At 31.9% G+C, this 21139-nt stretch overlaps 1 protein-coding gene across 5 annotated transcripts in view; it reads right to left on the bottom strand.

The window, feature by feature from the left end:
- Positions 1–14221, bottom strand: part of LOC128986288 (visual system homeobox 2-like) — a 123707-nt gene extending 109486 nt beyond the window's left edge. For all 5 annotated transcript variants that reach the window (XM_054406570.1, XM_054406572.1, XM_054406568.1 and 2 more), the window contains exon 1: positions 13702–14221. In XM_054406570.1, coding sequence (XP_054262545.1) covers positions 13702–14113 — 412 coding nt within the window. In that variant the 5' untranslated portion in view covers positions 14114–14221. The remainder of the gene's footprint in view (positions 1–13701) is intronic.
- Positions 14222–21139: the final 6918 nt, after the last annotated feature.

Raw genomic sequence — 21139 nt, 5'->3', positions numbered from 1 at the left:
TCAGTTACAGAAGCAGAACACTTGTGACAAACATGTCATTAGGTAATTAGCCCTAATTGAGTCTCCGCTAGAACAAATTATGTTAATTAGGACTGATTGAACGAGGCAGTCCGTAGACCAGCTGTTCGGATTGATTCTTCGTCATGGTCCAATACACCTTTTATTCCTTCTTGGCTATCTCCTATGATGAACAGAGTTACTCTTCAGTCGAATTTTGGATTTCAAGGGATGACTGCGGAGTTCAATTGACGTATCGGGTACGTTACAGTAATTCATCTTTGGGACAAACAAGAATTCTTAAAGCTTCGTTAAAATAAAAATTGTCTTCAGTTCAATAATTGTAGATTGAGCTGGAGATGAATTGCAACGCAACCGAGTTGGGCACAATCTTTGCGGTTGACAACGAAAACACATCTATAGGTTGACTTAACCTAACCATAGAAGCCAACCTTCAAAATAGCCTAGTTAGTTCATCTTACTGTTTAGGGTTGGACAACATTCAAATAAAGCTATACAGTTATCTAATAGGATATTCTAGATACTGTATTTACGATATGTGACAATGGAATCAATCAATACTGTTGGCTAAACTCCGATATTAAAGCGGAAATATCTATATCTATGATCACATGATTTCGTTTATGATTGCATAGCTCTAAAACACAGTTGAATCAAATGTGGGGGCTGCGATAAAAAGTACTAAACTTTTAAAATTCGACAAAGAAATTGATAAAATCAGCAATGAAACTAACTTCGGGTCTAACTTTAGGTTTTTCGGTTCGAAATTGTAATCTTTGCTCTAAATATTTTTATTTTTTTTAGGAAATCATTGTAATAAGATAATTATTTAGAAAGTTTAAAAATTAAATAATGATTACACGTATCACAATTCAAACACATAAACAACACACATAAAATGCATGTAGGCTACATTCTTTTGAAATGAAAAAGGAAATGGTGGTTTATACAAGGATTATCTTGAAGGTTACTAACAGCATTTGATAATACTTACCCAGAGAAGAAATCATTTTCAAATGTGTTAGCACAGAATGTAGTTAACACAATCAGCAAACTTTAACATATAAATTATGTGCCTAGATATCTAAATATCAATGTTAATATTTACTTTTAACTATGCAGCTTCACTAAACGATATAAACCCTTAGCCACAGTCCATAACAAATGGAACATTTCAATAATTCATTTCAACAACATTGTGGGTTACAAGTTTCACTGTTTGGATCAGCTTATTTGTCCAACAGTAGTAAAATAAAACGATTAGTTAACAAGTGAACATTACTATTCAAATAATATGCATTATTATCGTTATTAAAATTTTCTCTAACGGATGCTTAGTCATTAGAATTAATTAACAGAGGATTAAACGAATAATTAGGCCCCATTACTTTTCTTTCAATTAACATTAGACCCTGCTCGGTTCACCCCACTTTGTTTTTTGTCCGGTTTTTTCTACCCTACCCAGAAACCCCCACCCCTACTTGGGGGTAGCAAGGCTCTCCATGTTGGAATAATAAGCAACTTACATCGAGGGAGAAAATATTTACTAAATAGCCAGATCAAAGATCAAAGCTGCAAGTTTGCTCGGTAGTTTCCCGAGAGAGTGCTAGAACTAACGTAACAGGGTTGCATAGCTACATGGGCTTTCTATGTAGCCTACGCATTTTTGGGGTATTAGTACTAAAACCAGATTACAAAATAGATTAAACATTCGTTTTACTTATTTACAATCCTTATGAATTAGCTGAGCAAATAATATTTTAACGTTACATTCATCCGGTCTATGTAGATGGTGTTTTGATTACTACATGTATCTTGTAACTTAATTTATTTCAAAACAGTAATTTATTTTATTTTGTGTGTTTTCTACACCAATCAATTTTTTACGTTTTGAAAGGAAACGGTTCAAGTCAAGTGTACATTCCAAAGAGAATCCAGTAAAAACTAACTCTTAGATGCTTTACTCATAAAAAAGTGAACAATTCGTAGCTTATCTATGCATTGGCAACAGTCGTATATTACAGATTGTCCATACCCAAAGACAATTAGCTATATAAATTAGTGAAGCAATTTTTGTGGATAGTAACAATGTTGTATAACAAAAAATAATACGCTTAAAAAAAAAACAGGGCCTACTTAGTTAAAAGGCAAGTATATTTGTCCATGGCGTTTTGAGCAAAGGGCATTATTCTCTTACCTACAAGTACGGTTTAACGTTAATATTCAATATGGATTTTTAATATGACAATTAAATGCCAAGGATTACATAATACTTTCGTTATCAGTGACTGCTTCGTCATGTTATGTTTACCACAGTTAATGATAAAGATAATAAAACGTTTACTAGACGCAGGGCAATAAAATCGTGCTCGATGCGATAATGTTTCATGCTATAATAAAATTAATTGTTATGGAAATAAGTAGCCACGAATTCGTTGAATAGTATTATTGTAATATTCCGTTGTAGCAAACAAACAAACACAGCTATGTTTTTATTTTGGTTTATAATTAAAGACTAGAGGACCCATACTACTCCGCAGCATTGAAATAAAATATTAAGGTATCCGAGAAATAATCAAATTTATTATTTTTTGATGTGAAGATGTGTTTTTGTTTTTACAACATGAAACGGCTGTAGTTAATTAACTACAAACCAGGATCACTTGACGGATACAGGTAATTTAAACCTTTTATTGTAAAAATCAGTGATCCAGAGGCTATACCATAAAAATGAATATTATTTTTTATTGAGTATTACAATATCTTAAACTTAAATGATTCAAACAATCAATAGCTCAAATTAAAGCCTATAATTTACAGATTATTTTAAGTAAAAATAAATATATACTGGAGCTATTAATTTATCATAGGAAAAACTTAAAATAAACTATAAAAACTATGAAAATAGTTTTTATGTTGGTTGTTCACCTTGCGTTTGCTTGAAACTCGTCCGATTTGAATAAGTAATACAGTAGTAGAATGAAAGCCGATATGTCACTGATGGTTCTTAGACCAAAATATATAGGATTATATCATTATAACTGGTGAAATACATCTAAATAAAATATTTCAAATTTCTACTTTGGTCTAGTAACACAGAAGATAAATATATGCCGATGCTTGATGCGAAATCTGTGCGTGCATCTATTCTATTTGAGACCTCAATCATGAAAATCGGTCGGATAGAAGAGCCAAACTAACTCGGAAAAGAAAAAAAAAATATATATAATATTACCATATTGAACTCTAAACCCAATACTCTAGTGAACAAATGTTAGAATCATTTATATCATTGATAGAAATTGAAATATTTGCTTTATATAATATTCCATCCATGCCTATTCAGACTACAGTTGAACTTAATATACAAGTTTACAATGAGTGCTTCGTATTGCTAAAAATAACATCAATTCCTTTAATAAATGAATCTACTTTTAAGTTTTTAAGGGATCATTGCGACATTTTACATCACGAGTAATTAGACAAATAAAACACATTTAGCACGACGTTTTTGGGTACGTAATGATTAATTGGGGCTTTCACCTGAGATTGGGAGTAGATTCCATATCCGAACTGTCGTGAATTGTAATTGTAATATTTGAATGTAGAATTAAGATATAAGATGTAAGATGTAGATTAAGGTATTTTGCTTATTTGGATTTATGTATGTTTGGTGTTGTAGATACCGTAGCTACGCAGAAAACGATATATTGTACATGGTTTTATTAGGAGTTGCCGATGAGATGTTACCACCAAAATCTGCTGCACAACAGTAATAACTACCATGCAGTTTACAAATCAGGACTACTGAAAGGTAATTCGACCAGAGTTTACGATGGTACTTTTAAAAGAATTAATTTTGTATGCATTATACCATTGAGTATAAACGTTTATACACAATGATTATATCTTAATCCCATCTGCGTGTTAAGACATATTCGTCTTTGAATAATTGTATCTCTCCAAGGAAGTGAAAATAGTGACATGGTTATTAGGTAAAATTTTTACGAAACAAAAAGAACCCAAGAATAATTATTCTTCCATATAATTATCCTCAGAACACTATCCCAAAGTTCCTAAATATCTACCAAACTGCTCTATTTACTTTCTTAGTAAGGTTATCGGTTGTGATATACTGTATAGCGAATTGTCAATACAAAAAATATAGTTGTATAACATGTTTTACAGAAGATATTTCTTTTTTATAAAAGATATAGGTTATGTTAAAGGTCTGAAAAAGCAATATTTATCCGTTTGTTTTACTTTCAGTTATAATTTACTTAAGCTACTTCTATTGTAATTAAAATTGCATCTAAAATATATTTATTAGATACAGGAAATTAATAAAACCTTAATGGCGTTTGGATTTATTATTTAAAAAGGTACTACTTAATTACTAATTTATTAGTAAAAAGAAGTAATAACACAAAGGATGAAGAGTGTTTTTAAATAAAATTAATTACGTTTGGCAACATTATTTTTATTTAGTTATTTTTCGAGCAACACAATTAATTGAAAAATTATAATTAATAAACCAAGCAGAAACTGTTGCGAGAAAAATAACACAATTTATTAGCTATTAAAGTCAAGTAGCCTAACTTTAAATAAAGTAATTAAGCTCAACCGCATGTTAACAAAACGTACACAACAATCCTGCGTATAAGTTGCGTATTTAAGCACTACGTACTAAAACTGTACGCATGACGAGGAGTATATTTTCTTCGGAGCTTTTAGAAAATAAAATATTCAGCGTAAAAAACATGTCGCCAAGCCTAAAAGAATCTGACAGATGATTAAGTCGGTCTCTGGATCCAACCTGAAATTTGTATACTGTAGAAAGGTTAATATTTATGAACAAATTAAAAAACATTTTTTTACAAATAATTTCGATGGTTTGCTGGTAAAAAGCAAACGATTGAATTCCCAGATAGCATTATTCCTCAATTAGCTATAGGAAATGAATAATGCTATCGAAGATCGACGAAAAACATGGAAAACATAAATAGTTATCAATAGAGTTTACAAAGGCATAGATAAAACATACAAATTTCTCATCCTTATGGCATTCGAAGCCAATTTTGTTGTTAGTTCTGTCCGGTGCACTGTAGAAGTCAAGTTTTGTTTACACTTTGTTTCTTGTTATTTCATTTAAAGCCTTGTTTGATAAAATAAAACGAAATAATCATAAACAATAGCTTGCCCCCTAGTTATATAACCAAACAGTAAAGCACAAATCATGAAATTAACCTAAAAATAATAACAAAACATCGTCGACACTAGCAACTAGTGTCACCGGACATGAACTAGACACGAAAAACGAGCTTCTAAATTTATAATGGGATGAGAAGACAATTTGTTAAATAGTCAAATATGTTTATCAACAACTAGCAGAGTACCCGTCTGTCGTACGGGTATAGACAAAACGAAATTCTTTTTGACTATGGTACGGGGTCGTCATATAAGTATAAAATGCTTATTGCAGTTATAAGCTTTGCGTTTGCAATGGGGAGAATACAGTATGATAAAATTTGATTATTTAAATTTACATTACACTATAGTATTACACATCTATCATAGCCATAATGTTTTGCCAATTAACCTAAACAATAGAGAAAAATAAATAATCAAAAATTCTCAAAATATCACAAATTATTCTTGAAATTAAAAACATAAACATAACTGTAAACAATCCTACTTTGAAAGTTCTCATTGTGTATCACAGTTTTTTGTTGCTGCTTAGTTCAAATTAGCTGTTTTCACAAATGCAAAAAATAATAGTGCTGCACCCTGTTCGTAAGTATTATAACTTTTTATTCCTTTTCATATTATAGAACTAACTTTTTTAGTTGAAACAGCTGACTAAATTCTTTATTCCCTTTAAATATGAATACGCATAAGGTTAACATGGGGAACTACAAACAAACAAACACACAAACTTTCACTTTTATAATACTAGCAGAGTACCCGTCCTTCGTACGGGGTTGGCATATAAATTTAAAATACTCAGGTTTTACGTTTGGAATGGGGAAGGACAAAGTTTGATAATATTGGCTTCTTTAAATTGACGGTATACTAATGGTATTACACATCTACCATAGTCATACTCCATAATGTTCTACCACTTTCACCCTAAACAATAAAGGAAAATAAACTAGGTGGCGTTCGCAGAGGCATCCACAAAATTGAGCGGAGTCATCAAGGGTTCATATTATATTGTTTTTGTCACACTGCAGTAAAAACAGTCGTTTTTATGCATGCGTTGCGGGTCTAGAGTAGCATTTTTACTGTTTAGGGAGTAAGAATCTATTGAGTAAAAATCAGCTGTTGTCAATTCAGTTGTAAATTTAGATTGTAATATTGCATGTATCGAAAATATGTATCGATTCGTGCTTCGTAATCATTTTAACCTACAGTCTATACAGTCTCTTCCCATAACATTTTAGCATTGCAGATACATTAATCCGTTCCCACACTCAACACTGCTCACCATGTCCTTCACCACTTCCTATATCACGGACCTGTTTTCCTCCCTTCCATAGCATTTTAGGATTGTATATACCTTAATATAATCGCCATAAACAGTTTCCACACTCCGGACAGCTCGCCTTGACTACTTCCTTCACCACTTCCTACGTCACGGACTTGTTTTCCTCCCTTCCCATACATAGCATTTTAGGATTGTATATGCCTTAATCTAATCGCCATAAACAGTTTCCACACTCCAGACAGCTCGTCTTGACTACTTCCTTCACCACTTCCTACGTCACGGACCTGTTTTCCTCCCTTCCAATGGCATTTTATGATTGCAGAATCTAATCGTCAAGAACAGTGCCCAAAGTCCGAACTGCTTGCATTTACTACTTCCTTCACCATTTCCTACGTCACGGTCCTATTTCCCTCCCTTCCCATAGCATCATAGAATTGCAAATACCTTAATCTAATGGTCATAAACAGATCCCATACCCTGAACAGCTCGCCTTGACTACTTCCATTACCACTTCCTACGTCACGGACCTGTTTTCCTCCCTTCCAATGGCATTTTAGGATTGCAGATACCATAATCTAATCGTCATAAACAGTTTCCACACTCCGGACCGCTCGCCTTGACTACTTCCTTCACAACTTCCTTCGTCACGGACCTGTTTTCCTCCCTTCCCATAGAATTTTAGGAATGCAGATACCTTAATCTAATCACAGTTTTTAGCTGTTTTCATAAATGCTCAAAAAATTATAGTGCTGCACCCTGTTGGTAAATCATATAACTTTTTAATGCTCTTGCAATAGTGTTCTCGCACTCTCCGCCTCGAAGCGCTAGCGTTAATGAAATTGGTTCTCACAGTCAGCTTTGCATCCAGTTTCGCCTTAAGGTGCTTAAAATTCTCTCTACGATTGTCGTTGGGCACTATGTTACTATGGCGTTGATCTCGACAACCCGGTAGTGTTCAACGATGCTTTTTGAGGGCTAATGACGGTTGATAGAACCATCGATGTATACAGGTTAAAGGTATAGGCGTATACACGATGGTTGAACTCCACCAACTACTGATGTAATCTAGACATCGGTGCGGTGGTTCAACCGTACAGTCCACCCAATTCAACATATTAGCATTGATAGTATCTTCATAGTATAGTATTAGGATGGCAATTCTACGTTTTATGAAACTAGTGTTCAATTCTTTTTATTAGAACCCATATTTAAAGTCTTTAATATGAAGTACCTGCGATTCTTTATACTCCTCAGCGAAATCGATTGCATATACTTGTATGGTTTCAATATTGCATCGATATCACTCACAAATTATCAATATCAAAATTTTTTTAGTTTGTTACACCTTCTTAATTCTTAATGCTTAAAATGCGGTAGTTTCTACTTAAGGGTTTTATATTATTTAAGCGTAGATTTCTTTATTTTATGTTTGGCTATAATCTTTGACTATCAATACACCTGAGAATTTCTTAATAACAAGAGTTTTAGAACTCTGCAGCCAGGAAGTGAAGCGGACAAGTCACTTTGGATCATGATACTTTTTTGCTGGTTTTCCACGTAGTTTCGCTGCATCTCAGAGAGAATTTCTGAAAACTTGCTTCTAGGCTGTAAATGGATCTCAGTACATTTGTAACATCTGGGTGAAGCTGTTCTTGCTCCATTGATTTTGGTTAAACAGCTAAGCGGTTCTACTTTAACTCGAATCCCATGAATTAAATGTTCTTCTTGAAGCACAGTCTTGACTGATTCAGATCTCAGAGAGAATTTCTGAAATCTTAGCTTCTAGACTGTAAATGGATCTCAGTACATTTGTAACATCTGGGTGAAGCTGTTCTTGCTCCATTGATTTTGGTTAAACATCTAAGCGGTTCTACTTTAACTCGAATCCCATGAATGAAATGTTCTTCTTGAAGCACAGTCTTGACTGATTCAGATCTCAGAGAGAATTTCTGAAATCTTAGCTTCTAGACTGTAAATGGATCTCAGTACATTTGTAACATCTGGGTGAAGCTGTTCTTGCTCCATTGATTTTGGTTAAACAGCTAAGCGGTTCTACTTTAACACGAATCCCATGAATGTTCTTCTTGAAGCACAGTCTTGACTGATTCAGGATTTTCAAAAATAACTTTTCCATATTCCTTGTAAACACTACAGCTTGAAACAAAACCATATTTCTTGAAATAATTCCTTATGGTTCTTCCTTTTAACTTGTGATGAAATCCTGATATATATATGCCATTTCTGACAATTACACTCTCATTTTCGGATTCGCTGGTATTTGCATGTTCATCTGAGCCACATTCGTTACAAGGTGCAGAACATTCACCTTTAAGTTTTGTAATGGTTAGCTGATTTGGAAAAATCACAACCTGCAGATCTCTGTCTTCATGTCTTCTCTGTTGACGAGTAGTAGGCTTGGAAGGTTGCTTTTCACGTTGTTCATTCCCTAGCTTACTGGTGCTGGCTTGTGCTCCTAAATTTCTTAATATTATTCCTAAAAGTATTTTAAATATAAATTCAGACCATTCCTTAAAGAAATCATTAAAAACATACTTATTGAGTATGTCGACAGACAATTTCCATAAACTATTTTTGATAATGCAATAATGAATTTTCCAATCTTTCTCACTATCAAATAAATCAAGTTATCGATAAAATTTTCAGTAATTTATCGAGGATAATTTGTAGTATCACTTAATTTAAGAAGAGATTCTGTGGTTATATATTAAAAATTATGTTCAACCATCTGTTCAAATCTCAAGACCTTTCAAATCAAATCAAAATATCTTTATTCGTCATCTGTACATGCTTGGTACATTGAATAGTGTCAATGAATAGCCTATATTACATTTAAAATATTTGTAACATAGGCCCTAAAATTAAATATGTAATAAAATAAAATTAATAGTACAAATTCTTAAAATATAGAAAAGAACTTAAGTTACAGAATGGTTTTAAACATCAGCACTAAATGGATTTGTTAACCTTTATGTCCTATTTTTCTGTAAACAGGAATTATATATAAATTTGTCAAGATGGGCCATTAATTTATATTGTCATTTCATGTTAGCTAATATTTTATTTTAATCACTTTGTATTCAGACTTGTAACTCCTACGTGCGAGCAGGAAATTCTTTCCTTGCACGTTAGTATTTTATTTCCATATATAGACCAAGTTGTAGGTAAGATTTAAATTTTCATTGTGTTTTAGTGAGCAATTAAGTATGTGTCTATGTAGGTTTCTTATCATCAAAAAACCAGTTTGTATTTTTAAGATACATGCTAAGAAATTGTTTTATATTTCAATCAAATTTGTAAAAATTTGGAAATAAAAAGTACTTTGACTTTGACTTTGACTTTGTGCTTCAGTGTTCAGATACTGATTCACTCCTTGAAGGCCTGTACCGGTCTGGTGGGGAACATTATCAAACTTGATGCCTTGAGACTGATTGGAACAATCAGATGTGCAAGTCTCCAAATCCTGGAGAGATTCTCCTACTTTTGAAGGAATAATACTCTATTTGCTGATAAAAAATTCAGAATTTGGAACTTGAGTGGCATTATGAGTAGTTCTGTCTTCTCTGCCCCTTCAACCTCCATTTTTATAGTGGTGGGAAAATACTGAATGAAATATGTTGTTAAACGTTTTACAATTATATTTACAGTTCTCCTGAACCGATTTTATTAATTAATAGGTCATTGGAAAGCCTAATTCGTGTAAGTTTGCAAATAGTTATGAAAGTTTGATTTTTTTTAGATTTAAAGGTGAAAACCGTCAAAGTCGACTATAAATCGATTGGTAAATAAATCAATTGTTCGAAAAATTTGGGTTGTTCGTAATTTAGCAGTGTGCAATACGTCCGATCCTAATAATCAATAGTTCAAATGGAAGCTGACATTTCACTGAAGGTTCGAGGTGCAAAAGAACCTGCTTTTGGATAATCTTTTGGAGAACGGCAAATAGGATAACGTATTTAGAATCTATATCTATATCTAAACTCCATTTCCAAGACATAATGAAATTTATGTTTTCTGACTGAGCGATTCAGTATCTTGAACTTAACTTATTAAAACTATCAATATCTCAAATACTATTTATGAACACTACCTTTATTTACCTTTATTTGCCTTTATTTATAGAAATAGTAGGTGGCCCGACAGACGTCGTCCTGTCCTAATGTGGTTTTATGTCAAATGCTCGTTAATTTTCAAGATGAGCTCGTTCGCATGGCTCAATCACATCCTGGTTGAAGATTGTTCGCTACGCTCACTCGCCTCAGGTTAGCTCGTTCGCTAAGCTAACTCGCCTCCAGGTTGAATTCGTTCGCTACACCTTTCGGTTGCAAATTAGCTGTTGTCATAAATAAAAAAAAAATAATAGTGCTGCACCCTGTTGGTAAACCTATTAACCTTTTAATGCTATTTAACATCACAGAATCAAATTGTTTAGTTGAACCAGCTGTTAAGATTCTTTAATTCCATTTAAATATGAGTACTCATAATATATTCAAATATAATATAATATATAAGGTTAACATGGGAAACTCCAGAGCCACTGGGGCGGAGCCCTTTTGACGGATCTGCACCAAACCTCACACAAACCATCCTTGAATAATGCTTAATAATGCCTAAAAGTTTCATTACAATCTGTCGAGCAGCCGGTATATTTAATACATACGATCATGATTTGGAAGTTTATATGCATTATATTTTTTTAATGGATGGTTTAAACTATTTAGTTATTTTTGCTGTCACATCTGAAACGTAGATAAAAAAACCTAAAGTATTTCACTACCCACAAGAAACCCTTCATTTATCATTATTAGGTATTAAACCACAAAAAAGTTATAGAAATACTTATAGCCTAAGTAAATAAAAAAGTTATGATCATGGGAAGAACCCCTGTAAGTCGACCGATAACAGAAATTGAGATTGCTCCAAAACAATTCATGAAGCCATTCAAGTGCGGAAGTTCTGCGTTTTTTCGAACGATGGATTTGTAAAAGTCGATAAAAAAACTGTTGCAAATCTATAACTAATCGCTATAAAATCTTACGAATGTTTTGCAATCGGGAAAATGAAGGATGTCCGGCCTCTGAGTTTTGTATTATCAGAATCATCCGGTAATGAAAATATGATGGTGATATCGGCCTCTGTTAAAATTTGTGATTATAAAATTATAAAATCACAGTTAAATTAATGTTTCACCAATTTCAGTTGAATTTGGATTGTTGTTACTTTTTTTGCAAAGAACTCACAGGACCACCGCGCCGACTCATGATTATTAATTTCACACTATACCCTGATATAAATGGTATGTTAGCATTGATACTTTTTTAGTTGTTTTAATAATCAATGCATTCTTATTGCAATAGTTAAACGGCACATGCATATTTTTACTTGGATTCCATGCAACAATAAGATACTAGCTAGGTAAAACAAAAACAACGACAATAACATGCAATTATATATTTATTTATAACTCGTTTGAACAATTAATTGACTATTTATGAAAAGTTTAGCCTAATGTATTTTAGCTAACTTATTTATCTTCTGTACTTAAATTATTGTTGTGTCTTTATTCTGAATTCTGAAGTTAATTATTGAATTATTGAATTATTGAATTATATTGAATTATTCTGAAGTTCTGAATTAAAGATCATACATTTGGTCACAAATTAAATAAAACCTTACTTGTTCTGCTAGTATGGCTTATTTTGTTGTAAAATAACGTAAATTAAACACAATTTGGACATATCTAAAACATTGAAGACTGAGCTAAAAATAATTATACATCATATCATGCAATTGATGAGGCATCAGACTTTTATTTCAACGCGCAACCAGGTTTAATGTACGAATATTGATTTTATTTTTAATTCTATCAAGAGCTTGTGCAATTTGCAAACATACAAAACACAATCATCTTATTTACATACACTAATTAAATGGCTATAGCTAATGCGACTAATTAAATAATCAGTTTTCATTTTCCCATTTATCCAAAAGATAAAGTGATCAATTCTCCAACACGAGCATGATGATTGTTATTGTATCTATTTCAATTCAAAGCATGTAATGTTTTAACACCATATGTTCTATTGTAATTGTATGTTTTTTTATCTTTCAAACCATAACTCCAAAATGACACAAAAATACCATGTGAATGTTAACTAGGGCCTATTTTTGTGAAAATATTTAAGCAAACCATCCATAAAAATAAAAATAATGTATTAAAATAATTATAGGTAGGCCTACTTATTCAGATAGATATTAGAATATAGATATCACAATAACGATTACCAAACATATGGAAAATTCTCACCATTTCAAATAATTAGTTATTAAAACCATTATGATTTAAAATCATTTTATTTAAAGTAAAATGTTGTGTTTAATGTTATTGTATTCAGTTTTGTATCTAGCCTATAGCATACTGGGATGTTATAAAAATAATGATTCAACTTCCAAAGAGATAACATGATTTTTTGTACTCCCTATGTAAACAATTATTTTTTATAAAAGCCTACAATGGAAGTAAACACAAATGTTGTCTTTAGGAATAATGTCAATAAGAGATAGATTTTATTAGTTTTGGTTTCTATGAAGATAATAAACGCTACCGTTTTAAAATATAGTTTATTTATTTGCATGTCCAACGGTGTAGTTTTATTAACATTTAACTTACTACAGTATATAAATTGCGAATGCAATTTTATCATAGTAGAAAATGTACTGTTTTAACTTATGCAATTTAAATTATTAATTTGCTAGAATACACAAGCATTTGCATTATTCTTATTTACAAAATGTTTTATTATGAGTATTTATATAATATTTAATTTATTTATAAAGGCTGTTCTCATGTTTTAAACTATTTACTGTATTTAAAGTGTTATAATCACGCATAAATACAGCTATAGTAGCTCGAGCTAGGCTATCGGCCGACGCTATCGCTTGTTCCTCCCGCCAGCGCCAATGCCGACATCGACGCCGGCAACGCGATGCGACCCGACACGGACGCGTTGAAGCATTTTTGTTTGTTTACCTACTAGGCCTAGCTATAATTTATGTTTATTATTATTATATGTTTATATTAGAGTACTGTCTATGCAATACCTACATATTATAACTCTTATCTTCACATACATTATATCTACTTGCTCTACACTCAATTATCACTGTACTGTACTCACCATGGGAGTTGTTATGCAGCATGTTGCTGTTGGTCGGCGACGGGCCAGGACTCATGGCTGCCGCGATATTCATGTTGTGCGGGAAGAACGCGGCGACCGCGGCCTGAGCGTTGAAGTACGAGTAGGCCATCCTACTAGCGTTGACCGCCGCCATGGACATCTGGTGGTGCGGGAAGTAGCCGTGCGGACCGTGGGGAGTGATTGCGGACACCCCTGCGGTAGGACTACGGTGTACTCCGCCACTGGGCTCCGACAACCCCAGCAGCTCCTGGATAGCGAACGGCGACTTCTGCGGCATCCCTCCCCGGTACTTGCCGTACTCGCTGTTGTTGTTGTTGTTCACCAGAGGTTGCTTCTCCACGCTGGGCGCTGCGACGCGGATAGTGTGTTGTTCCTCTATCTCACCGTTCATTGTACCTAGTGTACCATCACAGTCACTACACTGTCACTCACGTCCAACGCGTGTGCCGCGGCGGAGTCTCGCTGTACGACTGACGTGCGACACACCGCGACGACGACAGCTGGGGGAGGGACCTAACCTCCCCCCTCAACCCTCCCACGACGCTCCTCATTGGACCATTTTTTCTCCCTGTCTAGTTTACTTACGAGAGGGGAGCCGATTGAGATGTCCTTTAGAATGTTTTTACAACTCGGAATTATCCCCTCCCACCACCCGCCGCCATGCTAGAGCGCGGCCCTCGCAGCGGAAATCGCTTCTCGCGTGGGCTGGGTTTATAGCGTTATTTAATTTTGTTGTTTTATTTCTCATAAGCAAGCTAATATCTTACAAATTCAAATTTTATGGTAGTAAAGAGTCAAACTGTATGGGTACCAGAATGCTGGTAGCTAGTAGCTCTCTCCCCTGCAGATCTGAAGGTCACTTGTTCGTAACCAATTGAGGCCCTTTATTTATTTGAATTAGGGTTAAACAGTGTTTCGAAATCCCTGTTAAGACTTTAAATCGGAATTTTTAAACGTAAACATTTGAATTGAACAACTACCACACGAATCACGCCAAATGATACATACTAAACTGCTGAAGTGAAATGCTAACCGAAACCCTTACCACAGAGAATCAAAATTGATGAATTTCACGGTTTTATGTAAAATTACTTTGGTTCTATGGAGTGGTCTTGTCCTGTTTGAAGTCTACTTTTGGAGACAAAATCCGAAAATCGAATGTGTAATTTAATTTCGTTTGTTCAACCTAGCCACCGTATGACTCTCGCTAATGACTAGTTTTTGTAAATTAATAAGACTTCGTCATTAATTACATTTAATTCGAACGATTAAAGAATTTGTCAAGTACAAAAGTAAAAAACAATTTTTACCATATCTACGTTTACAACAAACTCATTCATAGTCAGATTAAATGAACATTGACTTCTATCTCAGAAAAGGATTTTAACCAACTGCTTAATCATAAACATCCATTTATCCATAAAATATTAAGGTTTGAAAGCGCTTTAAAAGGGTAATATAAATGTTCTACTATTTCGAGCCTAAACACGAATCACATTAATACAAATACAAACCTAGTAACGATTTATCATCACACTATACAAATCTTAGTTAATATGATAATTTTAAAGCCAATAGATAGAGTAGAAGACGAGATACGTAAAGGGAAAACAATCTACCTATAATTATAGGTTGTGAATGAAGTTACTACTGTACTAGTTCTAATGTATCAGCTTGAATCATACATAAAATAATGTAATCTTATGTTATGTTCAAATACTAAAATTTGAAAATTACCTTATACGGTGACATACCAAAACAACTGCATGTTATAATTTTTTATGAACTTTACTAGATCACCCTTTACATCATACTGACACACTACAATGCTTTTAACACGTTAGTCCTCACATAACTTAAGGGGACCTTAAGGTGTCAAATGTGTAAGAGGATTGAAAATGAAAGGAAAGATTAATCATCAAGTTATAAACGACTAGTTTGTAAAAAATTGAAGTCACGTGTAATGAAAAATTTAATATTATTGATTATAAATGTTTATATTTTCTAAATATAAATTGCAGTAGAAGTTTTAAAATGTATTTGATTGTTTTATTTCAACTATTCGCCTCTAGAGCGAATTACCACTTAGTAAATGATGGGTAATGTTTACTATTAACAACTATATATAGGGCATATACAGATCTACCAACGTGTTGTTGTTGACAAATGCATTCACTTTTAATCGTTGCGCTAGTTAAAAAGGTTCGTTAATGAATTTTATATAGATAATGTATTTCAAAGGGACAAACTCTATCGTCCTATGATGTGATGGTATCTTATATGATTTTAATCCATCGAATTTATTGAATTTGGAGAAACAATTCATACTTATGATAAATTACTGTACCTCAGGTCAATTGTGTTATTATAAAAAAAAACTTGTTCATAACTTAACTATAATTTATCATTATGTTATTGTAATAATACTAACAACCGTACAGCGCAGTATACAGTTTCTCCGCCTGAGAGTAGTTTTAGGTGTCTCACACAGATGGCAGTAAGAGCTCAACTCCAGGTTACTGCATCTTAGACTCTAATAACACTTGTTGGATTAACACAATTAAAAAAATATAGGCCTATAACAATTTAAAACAAACCTTTCACATACATTTTTACTGTTCAGAGACCTTCTAGTCTACGTTCACTACACTCGTTCATCGAAAATTATAAAGTATTGTAAATGTATTCTAGTACAGTTTCCTTTTAATTTTGCAATAAAATATAGCCCATAATTGATGTACAGCCTATTTTATTTAAAGTTATTACTGAACGTAGAAAGTATTACGATTAGAAATTTTGATATTATGATAACCAATAGAATTGCAAATAAAGGTCAGATGAGGGTTTTACTTGGAAATGAGCTCATGTTATTGTATAGAATAGTTATATAATTGCAAATGTAGGCCCTAAAATAAATAAAACGACTGTGATATAAGGGTTTTATGATTTTACGTCCGCTTTGAATCAGCTAAAAGTAGTTTTAATTCTTATTAATGCATTATGTTTGAATATTACATTATTAAGATTATTCTTCGAAATATATTTAAAGAGTCTATACTATTTATAATAGATTATTTAATTTGTGAACGCAAACAATGCTAAACAATGTATGGCTTGAAATTATTCAGTTGTTAGATTTGAATTGGACATACTGTAGCTTACTAATTCTGTTATATATTTCTAATGTGTCTGTCCCTGCTTAGTAGCCACAGTACGTTTGTTCAAAATTCAGTCATGCTAAATAGTAAACATGGTATTCCGTAATTAGCATGAAAAGAAATCGCCCAAAGCAGCTTTTATGCAAATCAAATAAAATTTTCTTTATAAAACGTTGAAATAGACAGTTGTTATGAATGTTTTATGTTATAAAAAAGTTACTAAAGATATTCCAATCACTGATAAATGGTTTATATGTGCTTACCTTTATTTTTAGTTGAAATTGCATTGTTGTTTAAAAGAACCTGTATGAAAACGACATAATAAATTAATAATGGATTGTATTAGAATTTTGTCACTGACGTGCAAAACCTTATACTGTAAAACATATGCGTTATATGATTGACGGAAAAATTGTTATACACATTTATCTTTCTCTAGCAAATTTAAAATAACTAGAGCAGGGCGAGTGATGGGTTTTATAAGCCTGTTTTAATTTGGTGATAAGCATCGGATAAGTTTTTTGATATAGCAAGTTATTCATTTATTTTTTAGGGGCAAAGTAAAAATATGATATTACTGATGTGTATAATAATGTTAATAAAAAATTTATATAAAATTACATGAATAACTTTACTTTAGTTATTTCAAAATAAATTGTGTAGCTTTTCAAAAAGTTTATAAGCTATCGTTTCATTTAAAATACAGCGGTTTTTATGAATTAATGTTTTTTTAAACCTTTACAGGATACATAATAAAGTTATTTTGGTAAAAAATAACATTCAATTTTGAAAAATTGCAGACGAATTGCAAATATTTAAAGTAGGATTTCTTTAACAATTCGGTAACCATACTAAACTCAACAAATACAGACGATAATATTTTTTAGACACGATTATCCTGATTATTATTTTAATCGATCCCAAGAAGTTACAAACATGTATTAATGACTTGACTTACGGCAATAGATCATCTCCAGTCAGAAGCCAACGTTTTACAAGTTTGTTGATTGAAATAACGAAAACCTCTTACTTAAAGTGGTAGAGAAGAAGGCCTACTGGAGATGTTAATGTTCAATACAACGTAATAACATGAAAATGTCTTGTGACTGTTAGCGAAATACAAGTCTCATTCATTATCAATTGGTACTCTATTCAATCGATAATAAATATGTGAAAATCAATTTAAAATTCGTTCTTCAAAACACTTCACTAAAACATGAGTGTATTTGAGTTAGATAGCATTTTATTGAGGAATTAAACTATAACATTATTACTGATGCTACTGTGACTTAAAGGACGTGTGTATTAGTTTTATGTGTCTAACATAATGTTGTGGTTTGAAAATATCCTGCAATGTTAATTGTATTTTCTATAGAGAAATAAAATAATTATTAAACGATATTATTGTATTTCGAAATAGACATTTTACTCATGAGGCAAATATACTTAAGGATAATGTTTAATTTAGATTAAATGTCTTAAAGATATATTTATCACACACAAATGGAGCAATATTTACATTGAAAAAAAGTAAAGAAATAAAATATAATGATTTTTAAAAAATATTCTGCTGGTTATAGTTACTTGAAAAAATACTAAGATTATTAGGATATACAAAGCTACATAATAACAAGTCGGTTGGTACAATTTATAACTCGATGCACACGTATGAAGAAATTATATTTTGAATATCTTAGAAAACCATTATTTTACAAATAAACTTAGAAAACGATTAGCAATTGAATGTAGCCTATCTTGTTGCATAACTAAACGTTACAAATCTTTAACAATCATTACTAATCATTACAAATCATTACAAATCATAATCAAGAAGAAAATCTATGTTGAATATCGTAAAGCCATTATTGTATCGCTTTATCTTTTACAAACCTATATTACGCTACACAATTACTGTAATATATAATATAAAGATCGTGTCATTGAGGACCGCGTATTACAATAGAGTTGAAAGGTGCCAAAGATTGTACTACATTTGTAAGGCATTGAAAAATACAATAAAGTCAGCAACATAGAAAATTCACTTACACTGGACTATCCCTACAATCCCATCCCATTCCTAGTTTCATTTCATTGTCATTGATTTTGTGCGGACAGATTATAACGTAGCAACTAAATATCGTTTTTCGATTCTTCACAGCAGCTTAAAGTACCTTTCAAACCACAGTACTCATCCAAATCAAGTACCGTGGATCATTAAACAAATAAATACCTATCTAAATAAACCAAAGTTGTGGTTTTACACAGTCAACAAATAAGAAAATTTATATATTTGACGAAAATTAAAACCATTCATTGGGTCTTATCATTGTATCAACATTGCAACCAACATTTGGAATTAAATGAAGTTCATAAAGTAATAGCTAATTTGAGTTTATAAAGTAGTATGTTGAAGATTGTTGATAAATTGTACTTAAATAGGTTACAGCTGTATACTATTTAATGTTTCGCAATGTTTCACAAACTTAAACATTGTATTGAACGTCATAATTTGAAATGTAGCTTGTTGCTATTTGCTAATACAAAATGTTATGACTAAAATATATTTACTGTGTACAATTCGGTATGTAAAATATACTGACATGATTGTCTTGCACGTTTTAGGTATATCACTTATAAAATACTATAAACACCCACAGATGTCAACTAAATTTTAGCTTATATAATTTTCTTACAAGGTGGTAAGTTATGAAATGGCCAGTGACCTAAGGACTACTGTGTGAATTAAATCAAAAAGTTTCCAAAGTGCTGAATCTATTCAATCCACAGAATTTCTTCTAAAGGAGGTAGTTCCATCACTCATACACTAAGAAAATTTTAGCAGATAGTTTTTTTTTTCAAAGATGGCCACTGCAAAGAGAAATAGAGTATGGAAGTATTACAGATCCAGGCGTTTTTAGTTCTGAGGTGGAGTTTTGGTAAGCTTTAATAATGAAATGTTGGTTCCCATTACATAAAAACGGCTCAATGTTTACACTCTATATTTAATTGTCTCAATTAATTGATATGCTGTACTGGGTATACTTTCGAATAACTAATTCGAAAATATATAAAGTTAAGACATTTTTACGTATGAGAGACTTCAGTTATAGTTAATATACTTTACGTTCAATAATCAGTGGTAATATTGTAACTGTTTCCTTGGTTTACCTTAGTTTATCAGTCATCTTATTGGTTCAAGTTTAATCTCATCAAACTGTGGTCACATTTTCTTGTACGGCATCGATGAAGCCTTATTTCTGAAATGAAAATTGCATTTACTTATGTGGTTTATAGATTAGATATTACGTATCATACAAAAAAGCGAAGTTCCTTTTATTTGATACCCAAACATTTTCTTAACTAAAAATAAATTACCTACTATAATGAAGGAATATGACAGTGAAAATGCTAACGTCCTTAACATTATCACTATGTCTTTCAAACTTATACCATGTGTTTTATAGGCATAATAATAGGTATACACGTAGTTAAAAGCAAGTTTTTCGGTTAAATACACAATTAATATTTGTTATGTTTTTTTAGGTAATGAACTAAATTGTATATAACTTCAGTTATAATTATTGTATTTTCATTATTAGACCATCAGTTTGCAGGGGTGGTTCTACTCTATCGCTTCTACCATTTAAATATTTAGGTTTAATATACTTTAATATACTTTTTTTTAATATACTTTTTTTGCGGTTTGGTTATTTATTATAACTGCATCTTTTATTATTTCTTTATGAGTCATTTTAAAATTTAAAAAAATTGGTTTTCTATGGGAAAAAATCTTTTTTCACTTTAGAATTGACATACATTTACAATTCTAACTAATTATTTAGATAATAACATTCTAAAACCTTGATAAAAATATAATCATGTAGCATACACCGTTTTGAATATATATCAAAATTTAAAAGATGGTTGTGCCATATGGCTCAATAGACCGCCTGAAACTTCTTCGATGTGCTTTAACCATACTTCAAATATAATAAATAATTAGTCATCAGAAAATAACAGGCTTATGTTATTATGCTAGGGTGCTAACTATAGGGATTTTAAGTAATACAACATGTTTTATTATTACTGGTAAACTTTAATAATAAAATGATTCACAAAGGTTTGAATTTCATATACAGGTAACCCATATACAGTATCATGGATAGGATAGTTTTCTTAAAATACTAGCATTAAGGCAATTCATATTACTCGGTACTGTAACAAGGCAAAAGATTGAATCACAAAAAGCACAAAAAGAC

The sequence above is a fragment of the Macrosteles quadrilineatus genome, unplaced genomic scaffold, assembly GCF_028750875.1.
Source record: "Macrosteles quadrilineatus isolate MER2022 unplaced genomic scaffold, UCM_ALF_1.0 Scaffold_2__2_contigs__length_208266976, whole genome shotgun sequence".
In the NCBI taxonomy this organism is placed as follows: Eukaryota; Metazoa; Arthropoda; class Insecta; order Hemiptera; family Cicadellidae; genus Macrosteles; species Macrosteles quadrilineatus.
Note: the sequence above shows the minus strand (reverse complement) of the source record. Positions and strands in the feature narration are given on the sequence as shown.